Raw genomic sequence first — 14,782 nt, forward strand, 5'->3', positions numbered from 1 at the left:
TTATTCCATACATGGATAGAAAAAATCTGCACATGTGTGGGAAAGATTAGAAGGAACATTAGTCTCCAGCTACCTAGCTCCATAAAAGAACTTAATTGCTTCTTGAATTTAGCTTGAATGAAGGCTTGATGGTATACCCATCATCATTAACAAGGTCATTGATAACGGTATAAATCAACCACATGTTTGATGGCAGCCATCAGCAGTTTCCAACGTAACAATATCTGTCCAAATCTTTTATCATAATTCTGGATACTTTGATATCCACATAAATGTCTAATCCTTCTTTAAACCTGGCTAATTCTTCATCTTTGTGACTATGCCACTGAGTTCCACAGCCGAAGAATACATGGAGTGACAAAATATTTCCTTTTCTATCACTTTTGAATTTGTCCCTCTTTCTCTGCTATGAGACAAGGGTAACAGAAGTTCCTTAGCATCTGCTCTAGACCATTATTTTATATAGAGCACTTTAATTGTATCCACTATAATCTGCTTTCTTAGAGAACAATCAGAACCATATGACGAGATTGGTGAAAAGAGTTTTCTCGTGTTCTCAAACTTCTGTATTATCTACTCTCATTTACCTTCCCTGGATTCTTACTTTTGCTCTATTTTCATTCTTTTTCTTCTCTTCCATACCAATCATCTTAATCTGGAGTTTTTGCATTATGATTAAGTTTCTTGATGTGATCACCATGTGCTTGCACATTGCACTGTGTGGATTAGCCACTTGGTGGTGTTACAAATAAATTTTTGTTTAAAGGAGCACAGACCACTTACAGTCTAGTCAATTTTAAAAAAGCTTATACAGTAGTTTCAGCTACTACCACTACCTTGAAAGTTGCAGCCATTTTTTGTAGGTTTCATAATCCTATTTCCCTAACTTCGGAAAATGTTGTTCTGTCCTCTGTTTCTGTAGATAAACTAACTATAGTAACTGGCTCCTGTCAGGGGGGAAAAGTGAAGTTAATGCTACACAAAGGCTCAGATCTTCAAAGGTATTTAGGCACCCAACTCATTAGGAATTAATGTATAACATCTCTAAAAGTCGGGCTAATTAGCTTTCAAATGCACAAAATAAACTGCAGAGATTTCTTTTGTTAATTTGTTGGAGTTGGTCATACCTATTCTCATAGTTGAGACAACACATTTCAGACCAAAGTGAATTAGCTACACAAACCATAAGACACAGTGAGAGTTAAAAAAAAAAAAATCCCAGCGAGTTTTTAATTTGTCCAGAAGGAATGATAAATCCTTCGGACAGAAGCTCAGAACTATATGTTCAGAGAAGATGATGGTAGTTCATATCAGTTGCACTGGCTAGTAGCTCTCTTTTAAAAACCATTTAAAATCTGACTGAGACTTAAAAATTTTTTTTTTTAACAGTGGTGATTCCATCTGCGCCGTACCCATATCATCCAGCTCCACCTCCCCCTGTCAGTGAGGTAGGAGATAGTGGCAATGGGCCTCCACCTTACTCCTGCGATCCTAGTGGCAGTGATTTACCTCGAGGTAAGAGGAGTGTATTCTCTAACACTGTGGTGACCAGATAGAAAATGTGAAAAATCAAGACGGGGAGAGGGGAATAGGCACCTATGTAAGAAAAAGCCCTGAATATCAGCACTGTACCTATAAAATTGGAACATCTGATCACCCTTATTGGCTAGTGTTTTCCTGATTTGTGTATATCCCACAACAAGCTTAACTGAGAATATTTGTAGTGAGGCAACATGGCTCTTCACAGTTGACACAAAGAAGGGAATTTTGAGATTGATTATGTAACTGGTGGGGTATGCTTTAATTTCACAGTTGGGGAAAAAGCTTGTACAGAGGCCTCAAACATGTTTATGGTAGATTCAGCAAAGTAACTTGTGGAGAAATAATGGGAAGCTCAGAGTTGTTTCAGTCATGAGTCGCTCTCTGTTGTGATGTGGTGATCTCTACCAGTAGTAAACATGAAGAGAATGATCTAGAACCTGGTACTAAAATTTTGACATCAGCCTTCCAGTTTTAGTCACTGATTGGTATCTTCTGGCTTCATCTCTTAAGTGGCAGTGTTTACATCAGCCTGCTGTGCCCTGTTGGGAGAATTTCTATTAACTATGAGAGATCACATTATACTAAGCAGTTTGGTAAATGACACACAAAATGCTCTTTTTGTAATTCGAGTTAGTACCTAATAAAGATCTCTCTCTATCTTTCTGCCCGCTCCATATCTCTTGAATTATGTACATCTGACTTTCTTTCAAGAGAGCTTTGCTTGCTAATCCAATGAACAGTCCACCCTCAATCTCTGGCATTGTCAAAATGCCACATAATCCTGTTACCAAGGGTGTGAGTGCCAATGGCAAGCTATTCAGTACATATGGAAACCCTATGGATGCCCATTTGTGCTCTATTTAGTCCATTATGTACGTCTCTAGTTAGAGGCTAATCATGCTGATGACAAGCTGCGATGCAATGTGTCTTGTCAGATAATTCCTTTATCATCTGAGTAAGCTGCTCTGTCTATATAAACTCCTCCCCTTTCTCTTACTTTTTTTTTTAAACACAGTTCTCCGATAATGTCTTGATTTGTCTTGCTTTGGTCTGAACAGAGGGCTGACCTTCAGAGGAAAGGTCTAGAGTAGTGTCAAACTGCCTGTTCTTTTGATACAGACCAGCTGACTCCTGCACTATACAGAATATAGGCTTGAGCAGACTAGAGCTCTGTGTAAAATGGGAGGAAGGGTGTGACTTGAATTGTATCTACAGCTATACATGCACTGACATTGTCATTTAGTCTCACCAGAGAGACTGTTATCTATGAAGAATAGTGGTAGAAATGTAGCCGTGTTAGTCTGGTACAGCTGAAACAACAGGACTGTGTAGCACTTTAAAGACTCACAAGATGGTTTAATAGGTTATCTATGAAGTCTGAGAGCTGAAGGTGAACTGGCAGTAAACGTGGCTTTGATATTTTTTTCAACATTGCTGTGTAGGGAAGCAACTTCATTTTTTCTCTTTTGAAAATGTAACTGATCCAGAGGCCACTGGGGAGGTGTCAGTGTTAGGCCAGTGGTTTTCAAACTTGTTTTCCTTGGGATCCAGTTGAAGAAAATTGTTGATGCCTGCAAGCCAATGTAATTATATTTTTTGACTAGAGTGCGGGCTCTGGGGTGAGGCAAAGGATGAGGGGTTTGGGTTGCATGAGGGAGCTCCAGATTTGGGGGCTTTTGGGCTATGGCAGGAGACTGGGCTGCAGGGTTGGGGGGCTGGCTTATCTCTAGTGAGCAGTGCAGCAGGGGTGTTAATGCAGGGTTCCTACCTATCCTGGCACCGCGGACTGTGCTGCACCCTAGCAGAAGGTCAAGCTTTTGGGTGGAGGTGTGCAGGCATCTCAGTGTGCTGCTCTTGCCTGCAGGTAGCTGGCCCCACTCAGGCTCCTTTTGGCCAATTCCCAGAAAATGGGACTTTAGAGCCGATGCTCAGGGCAGGAGCAGTGCACAGAGCCCCATGGCTCCCCAACTTAGGAGCCAGACCTGTTGCTGGCTGCTTTTAAGGCACAGCATGATCCACGGTACCAGAACAATCAGGTAGCCTGCCATAGCACCACTACTGGTCACCCTATAGCAGGAGTGGGCAAGAGTCTGCCAGCAGCCCAGATCAGTGTCCTTTTGTAGCACCTTTGACTAGGATGGTATTTTGCAGAATCAAAACCATGTTTGTTGTGTCCTTTAATTCCCATTGAAGAGAAAAGATATGAAGGGTGTTCAGTGCCTTGCAGAATCATGGGTTAAGTATGTGGAGGAGAATCTGGAGCAGATAAGAGCAGCAAACCTTTTTCCATAGAGGGCAAGTAGTTCTGCATTTCTCTCGCTGTTAAACCACTCCACAGAATTCTTTGAGCCCTCTTCAGGGAAAGGCTCTGGATTTTTTTTTTTCCTAATATAGATGGATTTTAGGGGAGAGGACTAAGCAATAAGTCTTACAGTGTTAATAGTCTATGAGCATGTTGCCTTTCTTCGTAATGGTTGTTGAGCTTCATTAAAGCCTCCATAGGGGTGATATAAATATTGGTGCATCAGTGCCTCTAGTCAAGCTTGTGTCACTGCTTCTGTTTATAGGTCAAGCTTTCAAAGTCCTCTAGAGTGGATGCGCTTAGCTGGAGTCACTTGAATCTAGAATGCCTCTGGAGAGTGCAGGGCAGCACAGGGGACCCAAATTCGGTCCAGAGCCAGAGGTACAAAACATGCCTTCCCAAAATAGCTTTTTTTTTTTAAGTTTCTACATGGTTTTTACTAGATTTTTTTGCACAGAGCTAAAGATCAAACTAGTGATGTGATGCAAGTCAAAATGTTCTCAGTCTTTTAAGTTTCAAATGGTATAGTGCATGACAGCAGTGTTCCCTGAATAAGCTGCTTGGGAGAGATTCAAATGCTGCCTAACTGATTAGCTGACTTTTTTACTGGTGGTGCACATAAAGAAATATTCTGTGCATGAATGGAAAAGATTACAGAGAACACTGCATGACATCCACTAAATCTTTGGATGACCCAAGCTGACAGCAGTATTTAAGAAAACACCTATTTTTTTTTTACACTCTGCATGAACCATTTGAGAAAAACGACTAGAGGGTTTCTATTCTCATTTTATGCGTTTTAAATCTGGACTCTCTTCTAAATACCCTAACGTTTGAATGGTTGACTGGATCGCTTTGAAATGCGGTATGCTTCATGGGAGCAGCAGCAGTGATCCAAATTTAAAATCATTTAACCTAGCTGTTCCCAAAGAGAAGTTCTTCCCACCCAAAAAACTGATTCATTCTGCCTTGTCTTTTTAAACTGAGTGGTAGGAATGACAGACTGAAACAGACCTGATATCTGTTGAATGCACCTTTCAGTTAACTAAGGAAAAACTAATCACCAACTCCCACCAAAGACTAAGGGAGTTCGGAATAGAGTGACTGGAGGATGCTACCATTTGAGTTGTGTGTGGCAACTTCAGTCTAGGGAGATGAGGCTTTTGGGGAGTGGGGTTAGAATTTCACATGTGAATACTTCCTGTGAAGAGGGCTTGGAAGGAGTTTGGGGTGCAGAGAGGGGATTATGGGGAAGGACAATAAAAGGGAGATAGATGGTGGTAGAGGAGAGAGAGGTTGGGGCCTCAGGTGAGTGAGGTTTAGAGGTGGGAACAGAGATTGGGTGAGCAGCAGGGGACTAAGGAAGAGTGTGGCAGGGATACTTGTCCTCGTGCCTTGTCTGTACCTATAGATACAAGTGGCCTTTTCCCATCTTTGGAATCTGAATCCTCCTTTCATATAAACTAGGATCTTGGGGGACTTGCCCTTTTGGGGGCATCTGAGACCTGCTTATTGATACCTGGCTTTATATGCAAATTGTGGGGCACGATACAGGTGCTATCTAAATGACTAACTCCTGCCTCTAACATGTTTTCTATTTTAAAAACTCAGAAATTTAGTAGCACAAAACTGTTAATGAAACAAATTAAACAAATTTCATGTCTGAAAGCCAGGAAATGTGCAGTTAAGGTGGCTCATGCCACCTTAACTCTTCCCTCTTTCAGCAATGCCCCAATAAATCTCTCTCTCTCTCTCGCCAACCCTGCAGTTACTAAAATTTACAAGGTTCTCGCTTTTACAGTTCACTCAGTCTCATCCACAGGATTCCATCTAGCATTATTAAAGGACCGAAAAAGGGACAAAACTGGCTTTTTTTTTCCCACTAACTTTTGTTAAAGCTGACTGAACAGATGTGCATGTGATGAGAATTCACCTTGTTGTGGCTTGGTATCAGTGGCGGCATGTCAATATAGGCGAACTAGGCGGTCGCCTAGGGTGCCAAGATAGACGGCCGTTGAGGACTTTGAAGGTGGGGGCGCCGATTGCACGCCAATCGCGTGTTTAGCCTAGGGTGCCAGTTGCCGGCAGCTTGTCTAGGGCCGCTCTTGCTTGGTATCCACTGACCAATGCAAGAGTCAGAGTGAAGTCTGTGTCCAGGACAGGCCAATGTGTTCTTCAGTGGCTATTTCATACTTCCAGAATCTGTTCTGGATTTTCCTCCTTTTGTCCCCAAGTTAATTTGGGAGGTTTGCATATGCACCCTCTTCCTGCTTGCTCTGTTACCTTTATTGAAATAGTCAGTGTTATTTTGTGAGTCCTGTGAGACAGTCTCTCCCTCCCAGCATTAGTATTCCAGATCTGAGCCTTTCAGAACCTGCACGAGTAAAATTCTTATCCAGAAAACTGTTTCTTGAGGTCTTATGGTGTTGGTAAATTCTTGGTGACTGTTGCTGTTTTTTTATATATGAAGTTTACTAGCCTCACTGCGTCTTTCTGGCAGGTGTCACATCATGGCTTTGTTTTACTGAAATTTACTCTGGTTTGCTCAAATTTAAAAAGAGCATTGTAAAACAACTGGGTCCCTCCTGCATTTGCTGCTCTTCCAGTGTTCGGACATCACTATTGGCAGTGTTAGCCTGTCATTTCATTCTTCTAGTGCCTTGTGTTCAATTATTTTCTCTATGTAATGGCTTCTCCGTTCGCCTCTTAGAACTGATGTTTATTTTGCATAGATTTGCATAATAATTGAAGAGTAACATTAGGTTTTGTGTAATTTACCCCAAATGTAGATGCGTCTGCTGCTAGATACTATAAAACCAGCCTGTATGTTGCTCTTTCAGCATGCTTTAATGCTTCAGTAGCATTATGACTAGCATTGTTGCAGCCAAAGCAGTGTCACTAGGATGGCTCTCGCGGCATAACTCATTGCCTGCAGGGATGGGGGAAGAGTTCTTGCATACTGACTAACAGATAACTGGATGGATTATGGTCTGTTTTGAAATGGCACATAATGTGAGGTGACCATTGCAGAGTTGGAGGGACTAGCCACCTTTTTTAACAAACTAAATAGCCTCAAAAACCTATAAATACCAATAAAATAAAATTCCTGAAGTACAGAATTAAGTGGGGTTTTTAGCTCCATGATTCTGCCAAACAAATTTCCATTAATAGTTCTGAAAATGCAGGCGGTATACAACTTTTTTAAAGAATTTTTATAGAATTAGAATAGAAGTGATTGGCATTTTCTTAAAATAATCAGTAATGTGGGGACTGTCTGGAGATTACCTGTTTTAGTGAGTTGTGTGAAGTTTTGCCTCCCTTTCTTCTTGGCTCATTTTCCTGTATTGTGTGTGAAGCACAGAGAAATAGCCTCCTGATTGCTGCAAATCACAATAAACTAAGCACTATACAAGCTGGCATGCAGCGAAGAACACTGCATATCTGAGCTGGTAATACTCTGTTCACACAAAGCATCTGTCTATTTCAGATAAGTGCTACAGCTTTTTTTCTTCCCCTTATTGCTGTAGGGAATTTAGAAACTAAAGACCTTTCAGTTAACTTTAATGCAGATCCTAATCTGGAAATAAAATTTACCTGTTTCCCTAATCCTCTGAAATATACTCACTTTGAGACCAGCCAAAAATCTGATGTTTTGCAGTTGCTTCTTCCTTTTTCTAAAACTGCACTGCAGAATGAAAAACTGTGTATTCCTGCCAGAATTGTAAATTTGAATATTCTAGACCATTTCACATTTTGCGGTAGAAGAGGTATATTTGAGCTCATAATCCAGTTATTCTTGCTGAACAGTTTTAAAGGCCATCTTTGATTTTTGGGATTACCCTTGAGTACTATATAATTATCCAGGAATATATTCTCACCCCTTGTAAGGAAGCAAAGAGAGGTGCAGAAAACTGGATGCCTTCCATTTTTCCAGAGTAGGGGAGTTGGTGTTCGCATGCTAAGTGGCATGCTTTTTAAATTTTTTGTTGTTGTTGCATAGATCTAGACTAGAGGATCTGAGGGAATCCTAATTCCAATACAAATCTTGGTATTTTGTAGACTGCCTGCCCCACCATGCACCTTGCAAGTCCCTAGTTCTCTTAGCAATATGTATACCTTAGTGACCCTGAAAATCTTGGTGCCTCAGAGGTAACTGCACATCAGGACTTAATAAAGGGCAGAGATAGCCAAGTGCAAATCTTAATGTTGTTAGGGCTGACTCACATGCCATAATCCTATGTGTTTCTGTATGTCTAGAGTGGCTGCAGATGGCTTGTTTCTGGTTTATGATTGGGCAGCTTGCAAAGTACTCTTTTTCTCCTCTGTTTTTGCAGACTAGTGTTATGCAGTCTTCTTTTCATAGTGAAATTGGAGGGAGCACAGGTCTTTGGAGAGAGGTCTGTGGTGTTCTTCTTGGCAGAGGAGATGCTTATCAGCCCAATCAGCTTGGGGACACAGTATTTTAGTTACCTTTTCATTGTTTGCATCATAGATTGCAGGATTTAGTTTCACTGTGCCACATTTTCTGAAGCAATTTTCCCATAGAAAATCACTTTGTTTAAATCTGAGTTCCCAAAATAGCTTGTCACTTCTAGAAACAGACCAAGATAATATATTGAAGTATAAATTAATCATTTGTTTTAAAGTTTGTAATAATACCGAGGGATTATAGTCATTCTGTGAAAAGCCTCACCTGAGCAAACAATTTATAGCAATACGTGAATTTCAGTTTTGGCTTCTTAATTCATGTATTGTCCAAATGTTTAATCTGTTTTTATTACATTTGTAGATTGTTTACACACATGTAATGACTTCAAAAATATCATGTTTGAAAGTAATTGAGTCAGATTCAGAATTCTCTAGTCTAAAAATACTTTTAGAAAATGTAATGACTGTTTCTGGATGTTTTTCCCCACTTGGTATTTAAGAGCATTCATATTTATGGTTATATTCTCTAATTACAGATACAAAGGTATTGCAGTATTATTTTAATTTGGGATTGCAGGTAAGTGCAATGACTAAACGGCCTCTATTATGTCACTAGTCTTGACAGATGCATTGATATGTTTTCATAGGCCTTTTAGTGTTCTGAATTTGCTTCCTGTCCTCTTGGTTGTTAATGCATGGAGGAGACTAAACTTACAGTGTAGGATGTTTGAGCTGTAAATTGTGAAACTCATGAAGAGCATTATTGCATGTTATTACAGTTTCAGTCTGGTGGCTTATGAAGGTGAGTAGGTAAAACACTGTTCTTCCCAATTATCTAGAAAGGATGGTTAAAGCACAGAGAAGCTTAACATCAAAAGGCACATGAATAGGCTCTTAAAGTCAGATGGAACCCAGGGGAATTTTCCCATTGTCTTGCCAAGGGCATCTGAGCAACTCGGCAGGAACTGAATTGGGGGTGTGGGGGCAAGATTTTGATCTCAACTGCAACAGTTAAGGCCATAGTAATTCCTCACTCGCAGCTGATGCTCAAACAGCCACGTGGTCTACTTGACTTTTTAGAGTTGTTGTTAATCCAGGGAGGAAACTTGAGCCTTATTTTCCAAGCATGAGTGGGGAAGGACTTCTAGTGCTCAGGGTTCCTATTGACTCTATGCCTTTATCACCCATCCTATGGTGATAGAGAGTCCTTGGCACCTATGAGGATGGGGACTTTACAGAATGAAATAAGACATTCTACATTCTAGAAATTGCTAGTACATATAGCGACTAAATTACTGGCAATATCTCTCTGTGTATTAGTATTTGGCACATCAGAAAAGGTGGCATGCAGGTCCTTACACATACTCAGAGTATGTAGCTGTATAGGACACCCACAAATTTTTGACACCATTGGGTCTTAATGTCCACCCACCTGCCTCTTCCTATGCCTGTTCTGTGATTAGACACTCTCTGAAGGAAGCAGAGTTAACTTAAAAGTGAAGAGGCTATCCAGAGCTATTAGTAGAACATTGAACCTGTGAAAAAGTTATTCAAGTGGTAATGAAGCCATTTAACAGGCAATCTTCCAACCCCAGGTATATACTGTCAGTATCTGAGTGTATACCGTGTTAGTCTACAGGACCTTAGTTTAAAATTTGCTTTAAAATATTTCATCAGTGTATTGCTAAAGATGATAAAAATCACATCTCTTAAAAAAAAAAAAAAATCATCATTCGCCTGCCCTGGGCTGCCATTGTGCATAGGAGCACCAGTTTAAAAGTACTGCTCAAGGCCCCATAAATCTGAAGGACGGCCCTAGTGGCATGAGATTCTAGTGCTCAGCAGGAGGTAACTCCGATACTAGCACTGCATCTGCTTTCTGATTCTGATGGAACAGGTAATACTGATATTCTGTGGACTAAGACCCATACAAGCCCCTTCTGTCATTGAAATTCCGATCCCCAAAATATATAGGGGTACAATTTTAATTTTTCAGCAGGGTAGCGCACAGTTGAGAAGTAGCTGACAGTGATTTGGGGAGTTGTTTTGATGACTTTCTGGCAGTCTGGAAGATATAATCTGTACAACATTGTTGACAGATTTCTGGAAATCTTAATGTTTAAGAGCTATTGAGTGTGGGGAGGGAAGTACACACACCAACTATAAAATTTCTCTCCTTACTTTGAATTTCCAAAGTATTACCATCAGAGCTGTTGGCATTCCATGGTGTACATGCAGCAGGTACCACCACCATCACCAGTAGAAGCTTACTCAGGATATACTGAGCCTGCCTCCATGGTAGATCCATCAGTACCTCAGTTTTATGCTGATGCTGGGAGAAGTGATGTCCGGCATGTTGCCCTGGAAACATCAGCAAACGGTTAGTATTCTAGGATGGCCATCTATGTAGGAATGTGAGCCATTAAATAGAAATGTGATAGAAATGTAGCCGTGTTAGTCTGGTGTAGCTGAAACAAAATACAGGACTATGTAGCACTTTAAAGACTAACAAGATGGTTTATTAGATGATGAGCTTTTGTGGGCCAGACCCACTTCCTCAGATCAAATAGTGGAAGAAAATAGTCACAACCATATATACCAAAGGATACAATTGAAAAAAAGTGAACACATATGAAAACGACAAATCACATTTCAGAACAGAAGGGGGATGCGGGTGGGGGGGAGGGGGGGAACGAAGGTAAATGTCCGAGAGTTGATATTAGAGGTGGGGAAAGGTAGATGTCTGTGAGCTAATGGTATTAGAGGTGATAATTGGGGAAGCTATCTTTGTAATGGGTAAGGTAGTTGGGGTCTTTGTTCAGCCCCCCGCAGAGAGTGTTGAATTTTAGCATGAATGCCAGTCCAGAGGATTCCCTTTCAAGTGCAGATTTGAAAGTCTTCTGGAGTAGGATGCATGTGATTAGGTCATTGAGACAGTGTCCTTTCTGGTTGAAATGGCAAGAAACTGTTTTTTCTTTGTGATCCTGTCTAATGTCTGTTTTGTGGGCATTGATTCTTTGGCAAAGTGTCTGAGACGTTTGTCCAATGTACATAGCAGATGGACACTTTCGGCACATGATAGCATAAATTATATTTCTGGATGCGCTGGAATATGTATTCTTGATCTTATAACTCACTTGGTTAGGCCCAATAATGGTGTCAGCAGAGTGAATATGTGGACAAAGCTGGCAGTTACAAAAATTCTGTGGGGCGGGGGGGGGGAGAAGCGGGAAGACCACAGTTGTTGGGGGGGGGGGGGAAGGACCCTGAGAGTTAAGCAAATAAAATAAAATAAAACCGCATGTCCCCTTTAAGTGCATGCAGTCAGAATAGGGATAGGAAGCGGTTGAACACTAAGACCCAGGGACGGCATTGCTTCCCCTTGCTTCAAGTCTTCAGCATTTTTTGCCAGTGGCCATCTTGTTTTCTTCATCAAGTAAGCAGTGGGTCCGGAGGCGGGGGACTGGGGGTGCCAGGAGGCAGGGGGCTGTGCTTAGTTGCCGAGTGCGTTGTAGGGTTTCCAGGTGTCTGGTATTTTCGCCTCCTGGCCAGGAAAAAGTCAGAAAATACCGGACATTTTAGGTGTCAGGTATTTTCTGAATTTTTTTTTACCGGACAGGAAGCAAAAATACCAGACTGTCCAGGTCACACCAGACACCTGGCAACCCTACCACCAGCTGTGCTGCCATTTGCGCTGCAGCCCTCTTCCTCCCCCCTCCAGTCCCGTGGTGGGCCCAATCCTTACCTTTCTTTTTCTTTCGCGTCCCCTCCCCCCCCCCCCCCCCAAGGGCTCAATGCCTGGCTAAGGGCAGAGTGCTGGGGCAGGAGCTGCCTTTGGCCATAAGAGACACCTTGCTGTATCCTCCATGGATGGGCAGGGGACGGAAGGGATCGGACTGAAGAAGCGGGGTAGGCCAAGGAATGTGCTGGGTGCCATTTCCTGCTGCTCCCCTTGGGGTGGGGGGAGGTCTGTAAAACTTAACAGCTTGAAAAGGGGTATGTATGCTTGACAAGGTTGGGAACCACTGCAATAGGCAATGAATGCTTAAACAGACATGGGGCACATCTGTGAATGAGCGCTTTGTCTTCCAAACTTATTCAAGAACTGAGATAGTCTCCTTGTCAGTGTACACATAATATGGATGGACAGTGTTATTTATTGAAAAATATTCTATGTTATCAGTCTCAGAATTGTTTCAATTGTAATAAAAATGAAGGCCTGCATAAAAAAGGGACCAGAATGTTAAAATATGTCAACTATGTGTTTTCAGGTACTTTCCAAAATGTAGAGCCTCCACCTCCACCCCATGGAACAGTATATTATCCAGTCATGACAGATCCCTATGGCCAGCCACCACTACCGGGGTTTGATGCTTGCGTCTCTTTAGTACCTGCCTATCATTATGTTAGCCCTTGGCATCCAGTAAATCCATCATATGGTAACTCCTCACGGATTCATAATTCTGTAAATCCTGGACAGTTGCATCAAGTCAGCTATGTTACCACACCTAATCCGGTGTCACATTATGTACCTCAAAGTATGTAAGGCCAAGTGATGTAAACTCACTTCTTGCACTAAAATTTTCCTGTTTTCTCTGTTAGTATTGTTTTTGTAGTGAGTGGTATGCTGTTTAGTGTGTTTCATTTACATGTTTCTATTTCAGTTTATAGTAAAGGTAAAATCTTGAGTATTGTTTTAGTAGAGAATATCGGAAAGTAAAGAACACAATGTTTAAATTCAGCTATCTAATATATAACAATCTGTATATATTGGAATAAAAGACAAATTGCATTACCTCATACATACATCAATGATAATGATGTATGGAGAGGTTACAAGATCACTGTTACATCATTATCCTGTGCAAGACTAACTATTGTCTTACATATTATGCCAGTTTGTGTGTAATGGTAACATACTTGATTACTTAAGCAGGAGAAAGGTTGGGTCCCAGTCCATTTGAGGAAAGTTATTACTGTTAAAATAGGCTGCTTTTTCTCAGATTTCCTGGGGGAGGGGGAAGTATGTCAGGTATCTTCTCCAATGGTAACTACTTATTTGTAATAGTTTTTTCTCTGTTTAATTTTGTTTGGTATAATCTTGAAGTGTTAGAAGGTGGGAGTCCTTGGCACTGGCATATTCTGCTGTACACAGCTGTATTTATGAGAGGGGCTTGGTTGTGAAAGTCACCCTGCACAAATGGTGGTAGAAGTGGTGTTTGACTTGCACTAAATAAACAAAAAAAGCATCTAACCTATGAAAATGAGTCCTCTTTTCTGACCAAAGCCCCACCTTAATATCCCTGCAAAGAAGATTGATAGAAGAGGCTTGAGCTAAATTCACATAGGGGTTTTTTTATGAGACATAGGAGACAATTGGACTGAATGTATTCCCCAAAATGCTTACTTGGAGTCAGTGCAATGTGGATAACATCAAGCAGAAATGTATTCTTCTGTTCAAAAGCTAGTGATGTAGAAAACTTTGAGTGCTTTTCAGACCGTAGTCCAATGAGGCATTGCTGCATACACTGATACTTTTTTTTTCTTGTCCTACTCACTGAAGACTGTTATGCACATGCTCTCTTACACTTGTTCCTTTTGGTGGTGTCTTAAGCCCACAAAGCTTTTCATCACCTGTGTGGGGAAGACGCCAATTAACCCACCTGGTTGCACCTGGACAGTAAACAAAAGCTTAATTTAAAATGAAGCCCAGATGGGGAAGAGCTGAGTGGTGCTGTAAAGAGAAGCAGTCTGAAGGAGAAAAGGAAGAACTCTGCAGTCTCTTGGTAATGAGAAGGGAAACTCTTCCAGGAATAAGAGAGCTCTCTTTGGGCGTCTTCCTTACCATGTAGGAGCTATCTGAAAGACACAGGTTTGGAGCAAGCTCCTGTGGCTGATCTTGACACGACAGGAATAGGACCTCTAAGGAGAAACCCTGGGCGATGCTGCTTGTTACAAAGAGCCTAGATCAGGGTAGCAGAAAAGCTGTTGAGGTTAGGCTAATGGTAAGCCTTGCTCCAGAGAGGTATGGCAAGGTGTCTGTCAGAGCAGACCTTGTATTATTTTTTAAAGGCACTTGAACTCAGTGTAATGGGAGGGCTTTTGTTCCCTGACTAGCCCTTTGGAAAATGGTATTAAGCTGCCTGATTTAAAGGGATAAGGACAACATAATGCCCAGGAATAAGGATGTGAGCATGATGGGGCAAAGAGTTGGGATCAAGGATCAGATGTAAGTTCAATCTGTTCATCCAGAAGATGTGGAAAAAAATCATGCCTTAGTGAGAGAGCTGAGTAGCAAGAAGAGGCAGGCCACTCAGAGCAAGTGTTAGTGGGAAGCAGCTAGAGAGGAGTCCGGTGGAGCTATAAAAGAATAGAATCACCATATTTATGCCTTTGGGAAGGTGACTTTCCATGATTGTGTTGAGGTTTTGGTTTTGACATGGCCTTGATTTTTAGGAGGTGGTATTTCCATACAGACAAGAAAAATATAGGGGTTTTTAATTTTAAAAA

General features: G+C 41.3%; 1 protein-coding gene across 3 annotated transcripts in view; it reads left to right on the plus strand.

Annotated features, from left to right (window-relative positions):
• The window catches only part of LOC102463607 (UDP-N-acetylglucosamine transferase subunit ALG13), a 36,914-nt gene extending 23,394 nt beyond the window's left edge, over window positions 1–13,520 (plus strand). For all 3 annotated transcript variants that reach the window (XM_025178047.3, XM_025178044.3, XM_075940905.2), the window contains 4 exons: window positions 1,390–1,515; window positions 8,809–8,849; window positions 10,469–10,652; window positions 12,544–13,520. In XM_025178047.3, the coding sequence (XP_025033832.2) occupies window positions 1,390–1,515; window positions 8,809–8,849; window positions 10,469–10,652; window positions 12,544–12,818 (626 nt within the window). In that variant the 3' untranslated portion in view covers window positions 12,819–13,520. The remainder of the gene's footprint in view (window positions 1–1,389; window positions 1,516–8,808; window positions 8,850–10,468; window positions 10,653–12,543) is intronic.
• The last annotated feature ends 1,262 nt before the right edge of the window (window positions 13,521–14,782 follow it).

This window comes from Pelodiscus sinensis, chromosome 13, assembly GCF_052426305.1.
Source record: "Pelodiscus sinensis isolate ZL-2025 chromosome 13, ASM5242630v1, whole genome shotgun sequence".
NCBI classification, from domain to species: Eukaryota; Metazoa; Chordata; order Testudines; family Trionychidae; genus Pelodiscus; species Pelodiscus sinensis.